The sequence below is a fragment of the Chenopodium album genome, chromosome 11 (genome assembly GCF_948465745.1).
Source record: "Chenopodium album chromosome 11, dcCheAlbu1.1, whole genome shotgun sequence".
In the NCBI taxonomy this organism is placed as follows: Eukaryota; Viridiplantae; Streptophyta; class Magnoliopsida; order Caryophyllales; family Amaranthaceae; genus Chenopodium; species Chenopodium album.
The window spans coordinates 59,939,486-59,951,782 of NC_137844.1; the positions used below are offsets into that span (position 1 = coordinate 59,939,486).

Sequence of the window (12,297 nt, forward strand, 5' to 3'; positions counted from 1 at the left end):
CAGAAATAAGGTTCCTGCGAAGAGGAGGAACATATAGTACATTGTGCAAGGCCAGAGTCTTGCCTGAAGTCAGCTTAAGAATCATATTTCCTCTCCCTAGCACCTCAGAGCTGCTAGAGTTCCCCATGTAGACTTGTTCACCTTCCTTGGCTTCCTCCATAGTAGCAAACAGATCCTTGTTGGCACAAAAGTGTTTGGAGGCTCCTATGTCAACGATCCACTCTGAGTTATTTTCTACCAAGTTGACCTCAGAGACTACCGCAGCAATAACATCATCATCCTCATCCTCAGCTAGGTGAGCTTGATTCTTGAATTTTCCTTTCTTCCCACCATTGTTTTTCTGATCCAACTTGCCCTTTACCTTACAGTCCTTAGCGAAGTGTCCTAATTTATCACAGCTCCAGCATTTGGTTTTGGACTTGTCAATCTTGCCTCTAGGCTTGAGGTTACCTTTGTAATTTCCAGATTTTCCCTTGTCAGCACGATTGTTATCAGATTTCCTTTTGTTGTTAGAATTGAGTTCTACCATATTAGCTTTCACCGCTAATTTGTTTTTCAGCTTGGAGTTTGAATCCTTAAGGCGATTAGCCTCTTCAATTTTCATATGACTCACCAACTCTTCGAGAGTTAGATCTCTTTTCTTATGCTTGAGATGATTTCCATAATCAGACCAGGATTCAGGTAATTTCTCAATTAAAACATTAGCCTGCAAGATCTCACACATCTTCATACCCTGAGCAAGAATTTCAGCAACATAATTTTCATACACATGGACTTGTTCCATGATAGGTTTCGAATCAACCAACTTAAAGTTCAACCAATTTCCAGTCACATACTTCTTTTTCCCGGCATCATCAGCACCATATTTCTTTTCCAAAGACACCCACATCTCTTTAGCAGATTTCATATTAACATACAAATCAAATATGTTGTTTTTCATGTGGTTCAGAAGATGACCCCTAACAAACTTATTATCACAATCAAATTTCTTGATTTCAGATTCATTAACAATAACAGTAGTGGTGCTCTAGCTAAGGTCAGATTCTTTATTCCCAGCAATAGGAGTACTAGGAATTTCAATCATAGCATTGGTTTGTTCAATAGGTTTTGGGACATCCTTAAACAAAACATAATCAACTTCTACTTGTTCAAAAGCAATCAACATCCTTTGTGACCATCTCTATAATTAATTCCATCAAGAGACTCAACCTTAGATGGATCTAGGTATAAACGAGTTTGAGAATTGCTATTCATGATATCAACAGATCTAATAATAAATATTTCGCTTCTAAATTGTTGGAAAAATACCTGTTGAAATCAAGAACAAAGACAAGCAATACGATATAATCAATCAAGATCCGACCTCCTTCGGTTGTGTCGTGGTTTGGAACCCACTGCCTTAGAAGCGAAATACACCACCACCGGTACATATTTCCCAGTGACGCACGCCCCCCAAGTTTTACACAACGATTTCGCAATTCGTGTACCCAAATTCGAAGGTTGGAATTGCTCAAGAACTATTCAGATCTCAAAGGGTAGGTTTGTGTTTTGTGTTTAGGGTTTTCAAGGAGTGAATAATCAATAATAATTTTTGGTTAGCATATATATGTATATATACACGTGAGAAAATTGAAAGAAAAAAGAAAACAAAGCACTCGAAACCGCCTCACTTCACTCGACAAAACCCGCGCCCGCAGCCCCGAACCCGCATCGAAAAAACCCGCGGGTCTGTCCCGCGGCCTCTTACGGCTGCCCACCCGCGGGAAAACCCGCGCCCAAAACCCGCGGCCGCAGCCTGCGCCCAAGCGACCACTAGAAGGAACTCTATAACTCACAAACACTACAAGGAAACAGCAATATTACGACGGAAAAATTTCGTCGTAACATAAGTCAAATCCGTCGTAAATAAGGTTTACGACGGAATTCCGTCGTAACTAGTTGTCGGAAAATCCTTCGTAGGAAAATGGCCATTTTACGACGGAATTTCCGTCGTAAACCTTATTTACGACGGAATTTACGACGGAAATAATATCGTCGGCAGGGATTTTCAGGCCAGTGAAAATCCGTCGGAAAATTCCAACGGAATATAATCCGCCAGAATTCTTCGACGGAAAATCCGTCGTAAAAATGTTTCAAAAAAACAAAAAAAAAACAGCCACCCACCACCCCAGACCACCACCCCACACCACCAGTCCCCCCCATCCAGACCCAGCCACAACCACACACCACCACCCCACACCACCAGTCTTCCCCCCATCCGGACCCAACCACAACCACACACCACCACCCAACACCACCAGTCTTCCCCCCATCCGGACCCAACCACAACCCACACCACCACACACCACCACCGACCCTATCCCACCACCATACACCACCACCGACACCACCACAACAAAAAATTAGCCCCAAAAACCATAAAATACCCCCAAAAACCGTAAATTAACCCAAAAAAATTACACGACTAAAGCAAGAAATAACACACAAAACCAGTAGATCTACATATTTAATCAAAATTTCATAAAATAAAACGATGTTTAATCAACAAAAATTAAATCAACTATATAAATATACAATTATCTATTTAAATTTACAATTTATCATTACAATAACATATAAAATTAACTAGATTTACGAATCTATCCTAAATTAACACAAGATCTACCAAAAAAGACGGTGGTTGTTGGGTTTGATATTGATGCAGCCCGGTTGTTGGTGTTGCGAATCTGTTGCGCGCGATTGATGTTGGTGGTGGTGTGTTGTTGCGGTTGTTGTTGTCGGTTGGTGGTGGTGTGCTGTTGCGAATCTCGTTGTTGTTGTCGTTGTTTGATGTAGGTGAAGAGAAAAGAAACGAAGGAGAGAGAAAGGCGGTGAAGAGAAGAAGAAAGGAAAGAGAAGGAGAAGAAAAGAGGGGAGAACGAAGGAGAAGAGAAGAGGGGAGAACGAAGGAGAAGAAGGAGAACAGAGGACTGAGAAAGGGGGAACGAAGGAGGGGAGAGAGAGAAGGAGAGAGCAAAAACTTAGAGAGAGAAAGAGAGGCGGAAATAACAAAGGGGGAAGGGGCTGCTTTAGGGTTTGGGAATTTAAGTATAATTTTTTTAATTATTTTCCGACGGAAAATTCCGTCGAAAATTGTAAATTCCGACGGAAAATTCTGTCGGAACTTTCCGACGGACTATAATTCCGTCGAAAATTGTAGATTACGACGAAAAATTCCGTCGGAAATTAAAATTTCCGACGGAATTTATATCCGTCTGAAATCCGTCTGAAATTTCACTTTTTGCGACGGAAATTCGGGTCCGTCGGAACAAGTTCGTCGTAATTTGCTTGTTTTCTAGTAGTGAAATAACCAAGTTCAGATTTTGACGCTTAACGATGAGGTAATAGATGAGGCATTAACAAGATTGAACATGGCTAAAGCACAAAGGATCACAAACTAAATTATTCGGATGCATTACTAGATTTCAACAGTTTGATAGCTAAAGTCAAAAAATGGCCGACTATATTATTGACATCAACAAAAGCATATATATTTTGTTAGCCAATTCGAGTCAAGATCGTTTATTGTATGATTTCGTTCATAATTCGTTAATATACTATTCTTGTGCTCTTCTTATCCTGACATGTATTCATGGTGATGTATGATTTCGAACTGATTATGAGATATTCTTTTTTATTTATTTCTAATTTTGGTGATGTATTATATTATATTACTAGTTAAAATTAATGAAATTATAATGGTGTATACAGTCACATTGCAATTTTATAAACCAATCTTTACTGATCATGCATAACTAACGACCGCAACCTGACGCATGATATCACATATGCTTATATATGCATGCATGTAAATCAATACGAATTGAATTATAACCCAAAATAAATCATCAACACCCTATTCAGTAATCATACATGATACATCGATACCCTTTCTGAGCTTTCCTCCCATATCTAGCCAAAATTTTGCTATAATTGATTAGGTTTATAGAAACTTTATGAATTTGACAAATATAAATAATTTATCTTTCATTTAAAATTCTACATAATTACTTATAATCTTCATTATAAGCAGTTCTGTAATGCAAATCAATTAATAAGATTAGCTAGTTGAAGCCAAAGAGAGGAGAAAGTGACTTTTTAACCAAAAAAAAAAACAAAAAAAAAAATCAACTAAGCTAAGTAATTGTATAATTTATGTTAGATTTCGGAAAATCTCCTTATATTGGAGTGAATGTCATTGATCAATATATATAGGGTTACAATAATAGTCCTAATTATGTTAGGATACCTAGTCGTATGTTTAAATTTCATCTAGCACTACTTTCAAAGTGAAATTTATTTTGCACTAGGTAGGAGGAAGGCTTGTCAATTCGAGTCACCAGATCGGTTTCAGGCCAAAATTTGGGCCGTTTGATTTGAGTGGTTTGGATTGTTTAAGTTATTACAAAATATGATAGATGGGTCAAATCGAGACGATTTTGGGGTTGGGTCGGGTTTGGGTTTGGAATTGGGTCAGATTGAGTGGGTTATTACCGGATTGGGTCATGAATTGACAGGTCTAGTATAGGAAGAGTTCATTCACATAACACGTTTGGAGATTACTTAGAAAAATATAATTGACATATGATTTAACAACATTAGATTCTTTTTTCGCATAGTTTAAACAATCTACAAACTTAATTAAACAAAACAATGATTTCATGAAATTTTTCAGGAGGGGCAAATTTTGGTTTTGGCGGGAAAAGACCCCCCCTCCCAAAAAAAAAAAGATTTTATGAGTGGTTGGTTTAAGGGCCTGTCCTGATTGACTGAAATGAGTTTAACTTAACTGAACTGAATTTATTGGAGCTAAACTGAATATTTTATGAGAGAAGGAAATTAAGGGCCTGTTCACTTCAGTTTAATTTTAGTTCAGTTCAGTTTAGTTCAGCTCCAATCAGTTCAATTCAGTCAGCTCCAATCAGTTTAGTGCAGTTCAGCTCCAATCAGTTCGGTTCAGTTCAGCTCCTAATTTCCTTCTCTCATAAAATATTCATTTCAGTTCAGCTCAGCTCAGCTCAGTTTAGTTCAGTTCAGCTCCTTATTTCCTTCTCTCATAAAATATTCATTTCAGCTCAGCTCACCAGTTCAGTTCAGTAAATATGAACAAGCCCTAAGAACTGAACTGAAAATAATCTGAAGAGAATAGGCCCTAAGTATATTATCTATGTCTAATAAATACATATAAAAAGTTGTATCATATACAGTGGTTAAAATTGTTATTTCTGAAGAAAAAAAAAAGGTTAAAGACCAAACCCCCCAACTATTTATTGGATGAGAAACTTTATTATTTGTTCAAAAAAAAAAAAAATTAAAATTTGTGGTAATAAATAATAATGGCATGATTTGATCTTGGTAATTATTGGTAATAATAGAAAAACATTTGGCCAAATATACTCATTAATAGCAAATCAGGCCCAAAATGCATTAGGGTTGCTAAGAGGGATGATTGGGCCTATAACTGTTTTTGATACTTGTGGGATAGCATGGGTCATCAATAGTTTACCATCAGGGCCCAAGTAAAGGTTAATAGTTTAAGCTCATTTTTACAATTACAAGTAAAAATAAAAAAAATAGAGAAACAGGAAAGAAAAACACACAATTGCAAGATGAGCAGATGATAAGGCGCAGAGAAAGAAAAGGGAGTTGATGTATATTGAAAATTTGTGTATGATACAAGAAGGGCCCTTATTCAAACCGTTCTTACGAGGCGGTTGTAGCCATATACGTTTCGGCCGTGGACAAAAATTAAGTGATCCTAATTATGGAGTATATATATATGTAATATGTTACACCTCCATTTCTTGGTTGTTTCTATCTTGTGAATTCTTGACGAAGGAGGAATTCTTACCAAACTTATGATCTTTCCAAAGACAATAGTTACAAAAAAACACGCACGTACATGCAAAAGATTGTATTTCATTTGTTCTGTTTTATGGGGCTCAGTGGCAGGATGGGCCTGGTGTCTCGTCCATCTCTATTTCAAATCCCTCAGCAGCCAGCCATTTCTCCTTGTACACATACCACTTTGCACAGAACAAGAATAATACAAAGTTCACCAAACTTATGATGGCCAACAACCAGTAGAAGTTGTACAGCCGCCCTTCGTTGAGGTTGTCCGCCAACCAAGGCGTAGTGTGGGCAGTTACTGAGTTCACTAACGAAACCACCACCGTGCTTAAGAAAAACCCTAGGGCAAGTGTGCTTAAAAACAACCCTGTGCTAATAGTCTTCATCCCCTTTGGACATTCTCTTAGGAAAAAATCAAGCTGTCCTGCATATATCATGGCTTCTCCAGCACCAGTTAGTATAAATTGGGGAATCAGCCAGAAGACAGATATTGGTACAATCGCATTTGCATCATGCTCTAATCCATGGGACTTGGCCACGTGCAACCTTTTGATCTCGGTGAGGGCAGCCACCCCCATTGCGATTGTGGCAAAGAATAGGCCAACACCAACACGGCGAAGTGGTGAGAGGCCTTGTGGGTTTTTGAACAACCGAGCTGCAATAGGAGCCACAAGACGGTCATAAATAGGGACTGTAAGGAGGATACTAGCAATGAGGAAGGCCGTCATTGAGGCTGGTGGGATTTGGAATTTAGAACCAATGTGACGGTCCATAGTCACTGCTTGTGACACGGAGAATGTAGTCATTTGAGCATGAACAGTCCAAAACTCTATTGTTGTAGCCCAAATTGGAAGCATTCTTACGAGCATTTTCACCTCTTCTACATCGGTCAGTGTCATTAAGTCCCATTTGCTTACGGAGGCCAAGTTTTCGCCCATTTCGGCTGTCTTTATGGCTGCCCTGTCCAAAAACCTATACATTGATCAAGAATTATTAACGTTAGTTTCTTCAATTATTGTGTAAACTAAATATATTAATAAATATCTAGGTCAAACACATGAAATAACAAGTTGGGACAATAATAGATTATAGTCTATGAATTAGGGATAGCTAGGTCGATCATACAAGTTGGGGAATAGTAGATAGTACTGTTATAGGATTGGCATACCAAATCATATGCAGCAGAAAAGAAAATTCAACGAATTAGATTATAATTAGGTGAACAAGATTATTTAAATAAACTTATTGCCGTATGTAGAAAAAAATAAATTGCTGGGATCATCTATAGCGTTGGTTACTTGAGGGACAAATACTTTGAAAAAAGGGGATCCAATGAATCTAGCTAGCAAACTGTGCAGTATCGACGACTAAATTATTACGAGTATTACTCCGTAGTATTTAATTAAAATTATTAATGAGGGGCAATTTGCGAAAATCAAAAGAGTAGATTCCAAGTGAAGAAATGAATATTCAAAGAGTTTGAGAGTGGGCGGTGTGTACGCTAGCATAGAGCACAGCTAAGAGAAATATGTCACACTCTCTCTGTTTCTTGTATTGATCTGTTTCTTTATATAACTGGGGGAGGTCATTTCTCTCGTATTGACACTGAATAAAACAACCAATCCCCCCCCCCCCCCCCCATCTTTGTAAACGTGCAGTGTGTTTTGCGGGTGACATGCCACTCTACTTACGTGCTTGCTCGTGACTGACACATTATTCCAAATTCAACACCTTCCTGCGACTAAAATACTCTAGAGTTGATCTTCAATGATCTAACGTATTGGTCTACTATATCTATCCCGGTTAGGTCTAATAAATTACGGGTTTGGACAGTCTAATTAAAAATGTGTTTTTATGCCGAAAATTAAATTTAGCTTATGGTTTTAATAGCGTGATTAAAAAATGAACTAATCAATTGTAGTAGCAAAAGTATAAAGTATGTGAGAAAAGTAATTAACAAAATCAAAATCAAGATCATTGCTTCTAAACATATTTGTGCAAACAGAGCCATTGAATACCATTAAAATCTTCAAAAGACAAAAGTTAAGTTTGACCAACTTTATAGAATCATAGGAAAGAATCTCGGAGTGTTTGATCATAATTGATGGATGTGGTGTATGGAATTATCTAAGTGGCAGCCAAAAAAGTTAGAAAAGTAGTGGTTTGTTGAATTTGATGCCAAAGAATCTCATCTGAATCTTTACTGCACTAGTATGGAGAATCTTAAACTTGGTGCCTCACTCTCATAGACAAACCAGTAACATTTTTCCAAAACTTGTTTTGACATTATTAGGTTAAAAGTTAATAAAACAGACAAATACAAATTTATGTGGTCACAACCGCCAAACTCAATTTTTAGGTGGTCACACTCAGATTGGGATGTGCAGCCTCTCTGTTTCTCACCTTTAATTTGATTCATGCATTTAGTATTTCAGTCCTTAACATCACATGGCTCACTTCTAATATTGAAATGAACTTATTATTGAAAATAATAATGACATTTTTGTTTTTTTTTTTTTAAATTTGTGTTCTATCTAATACGTAGTTGTTTCACTACAAGAATAAACATTTAATTACTATCTGGTATAAATTTAGTTTGAGTATATTATGATAATTTAGTAGGGTTGGACTTTGTTCTAATTCAAGACAAGTGTGTAAATTCAATGATATTTAATGGACAATTATGAATGACGCTACATCTTTATGATTTATTTGTGTGTTTTGAGGAGAAACAAATTGATATTGCTAATTTATGCAACAACATTTCATGTAAATTTATTTTGTTTATCGGTATGTGTAATCTTGAAACTAAAACCCTTGCCTAACTAAAATAATTGAAATAGTTAATCCAGATAAGAGCTAACAAATTTAGGGACTATCGTTCACTTAACATGATAATCCTAGTGGCTGATGTTAATGTTTTAATACTATTCTTAGCAAAACAAATACATAATAATAGATAGTTTGTCTCTGTTAGATGGATGAATATATATATAAATATATGGTCCATCTATACACAATATATCATACTAGGATGTATGATGTATCACTACTTGCCACTTATTGCCAGCTAATTAATCAGTTTCCATCCCTGATTCCCTGCCCAACCATGGTCTATAACGTTTCTAATTTATTATTTATAATAACTAATTGGCTCATAATATAATACGGAGTAGTAGTTTTTCTACTGATTTTTTAGATATTTGTAAGAAGTTTTGTACGTAGGACAAACTATCTGAAAACACAATTTAACTAATATGAGAAGTGCACCTAATCGGCAGATAATTACAAAACATTCCAATAAGGCAGCCTAAGTTTCACTAAACATGCAGCAAGAGTAAAGATGATTGGTATTTAAAAAGACGAATCTAACTTAATGTCACATGACTAAATATTTGTAGCCTAAACGAAAAAAACGGACAAGAATATGAAAACAGACCTGAATTGCTTGCTGTGAGGAAGTTTTTGCTTAGATTTAACACTAGTTTGTGCAATTTCATCAACTGTAAAGAGTTGAGAAGAGTCAGCAGGCAGTTCAACCTTTCTCTTTCTCCATGCCGCGACAACCACTGCACCTACTTGAGAGAGCGGGCTACCAGCAAGCTTCTTAAAACGGTATCGTTTAGTTCCCAAAAGGAACACTATTAGGCAAACCACTACAGCGCAAGCGCAAATTCCATAACCCCACTGCCTTCCCAAATTATCTTCAATGTAGACCAACACTGTAACTGCTGCTAGTGAACCAAAGCTTACTATGAAATAGAACCAATTAAAGAATTTTGTCATCATACTTCTTTCATCCTTGTCCTTGTCATCGAATTGATCTGATCCAAACCCTGATACACTCGATTTTAGACCGCCTGTTCCTAAGGCTGTCAAGTAGAGTGCTAGGTGGAGAACGCCAAGTTGCGTCCCGTTGGCTTTAATACACGTTGAGGAGTTCTCCGGGCATGGGGGTGGACGCAAATTTGGAATTATAGTTGATATGGTTAATATTGTCACACCCTACACAATCAACATATACATGTTTTCAGTTTCAATACATAATTATTATTAGGGTCATTGCTAATATATAGAAACAAATCATACAAACTGTTTTATGTTAGAATTATGATCAAAAGTTATGTATTGGCCAATTGAATTATTCTGTGCATGATTTTTTTTTTTTTTTTTTTTTTTTTTTTTTTTTTTTTTTTTTTTTTTTTTTGCAAATCATCATCAGGTTCACCACTTTGATTGAATGGTAAATTTCACTTTCCAATAAAGGAGTTGATTCAATATGTAACATTCATGAGCTTTTTAAATAGGAACGAAGTCTTTTTTTAGACGCATGGTCCATATTAATAGATTCAATTGATAGTATTTGGAAAAAAGGAATCTTTTTAGAGCGTATTTTATTCATCTGATTTCATTTTAACCTTATCTTATCTAAATTTACCTAATTTAACTTACTGAAGTTTTTCAAATTATTAAAATTTATATTAGTTGTATATGTAATTTGAACTTTGGTAAGTCTTATCATAAATTATTTTATTGAACTTATTTTTTTTTACATGAGTGAAAATAAGTTAAATGAAAAAGGCTCTAAACCTATTTCATAAAGAAAGATGTTAAAAGAAGATTGTGATCTTAATTAATTACCAATGCTTGGACCGTGGCGAAGATAGCAATGGTTAAGTACCTGTTAAACAAAAATCCAAGAATAAAAGGAATCAGAATACTATAATTAAGCAATCAATATCAAAAAAACAATTTGTGTTTTTATATAAATGCTACTTTTTGGAGGGCTTGTGACCAACAATTTTAGGGATAACTCATGCATCATGTTAATTTAAAAAAAAAAAAAAAGAAATATTGTGTTTTTTGGATTTTTATCATGGAGAATAAAGGCCACGCTTTTTATAAAAAGTTTTTTAAATGCAATTTGTTTAGCTATTGGGAGGGCTTAGAGTTACTGTATACATAACCCCTTTTTTTTTTTCACAAGTACTAAAATTTAAAAGAAATGTTGGAAGAGGGAGAAACAAACCGGCCAAGAAAGGTGTCAGCAACGAAACCACCAAGGAGGCAGAGCATGAAGGAGGTACCAAGGAAGTTGGTGACCGTATTAGCCGAGGTAGCATTCCCTAAATGCATTACCCCGGTTAAGTATGTTACCAAGTTAAATGCGATCCCTAGTGTTATCAACCTCTCACATGTCTCCACACCTGGTCCACGAAAAACAAATCTAAATAAGATGTACTTTCAAATAATGCGACAATTATTTATTCTTGAAAACAAACAAACTAAGGGAGAGAATGAATATGAGGATAAGAAATGGCGACCTAAAATCATGGCGGAAGGAATCCAACCGCCAGTCTTACTGCGGTTAGCAGGAAGACCTTTGTAGTCCCAGGCATCACTAAGAGTTTTTCCAAAATCATTAGTTACAGGAAGAGCCATTATATTCGAGGTTAGTTGCACTTAATACTAGCTATATTTTAGTTTTGAGGAGAATATTTGCTTAAACTTGTGGTGAGAAGTATATAGCAAATGAAAGTAAGGTAGAAACAAGGGAAATGTGATATATTCACGTTAAAGAGGAATCCAACCCCTTTTATAGCAGTGGCTTAGGGAAGACTCTCCTAAAATTGTATCCTACGTGTTGTGATACATAATAGGACCCACTTTTATTTGTTGTTATAAAATATACAAACTGTATTACGTGACTGCATCTTAATTTAATGCTCCATTCGTTTACACAATTTACGGCAGAATCAAGAGTGGACCTTACCAGAAACAGAGGCAGAGGAGGGTTGTTATTGGGGAAGGATAATTATAAGTTCTTTAATAAGGGTATTTTTGTATTTTTATTTAAAAAAGCTTATTAAACTAGGAAAAAAATGGAAAGTTGTAACTAATGTGTAGCACTCCGTTTTGGCAAAAGTTGCAACTAATATGTAACGGAGGTAGTAAAAATAAATCAACTACGTAGGGCCTGTTCTCATTAACTAAAATGAGCTGAACTGAACTGAACTTATTAGAGCTGAATTGAACTGAACTGAAATGAATATTTTATAAAAGAAGGAAATTAGGAGCTGAACTGAACTGAACTAAACTGAATTAAACTGAATTTATTAGAGCTAAACTGAAAACAATCGTATAAGAATAGGCCCATAGCACTTCGTATTTGGTAACTAGACAATATCACTTTCTTTTTGAATTGTATTGTGATAAAAATATACATTAAGACTAATACTTTGTATAGTTGGACAATATGCATGTTTTTGAAAAGTAATATTATTAAGGAAATTATTTAACAGCTTTCCCTGTAACAACAAACGGCAATGTGCAGTACTTTGTGCTCGTAGAGATATACGAGTAGCAAAGAAAGAAAGAAAGTTAGGTTTCCACTAGTGTTGGAAAAGT

At 35.8% G+C, this 12,297-nt stretch overlaps 1 protein-coding gene across 1 annotated transcript; it reads right to left on the bottom strand.

Moving 5' to 3' along the window:
- Nucleotides 1–5,672: 5,672 nt before the first annotated feature.
- Nucleotides 5,673–11,437, bottom strand: LOC145569507 (protein NRT1/ PTR FAMILY 6.3-like). Its single transcript, XM_081628848.1, has 5 exons — nt 11,214–11,437; nt 10,919–11,096; nt 10,531–10,570; nt 9,329–9,894; nt 5,673–6,861 (listed from the first exon to the last, which is right to left on the bottom strand). Exons 1-5 carry the CDS (start codon nt 11,329–11,331, stop codon nt 5,982–5,984), a joined length of 1,782 nt encoding a protein of 593 aa, XP_081484974.1. The 5' UTR covers nt 11,332–11,437; the 3' UTR covers nt 5,673–5,981.
- Nucleotides 11,438–12,297: the final 860 nt, after the last annotated feature.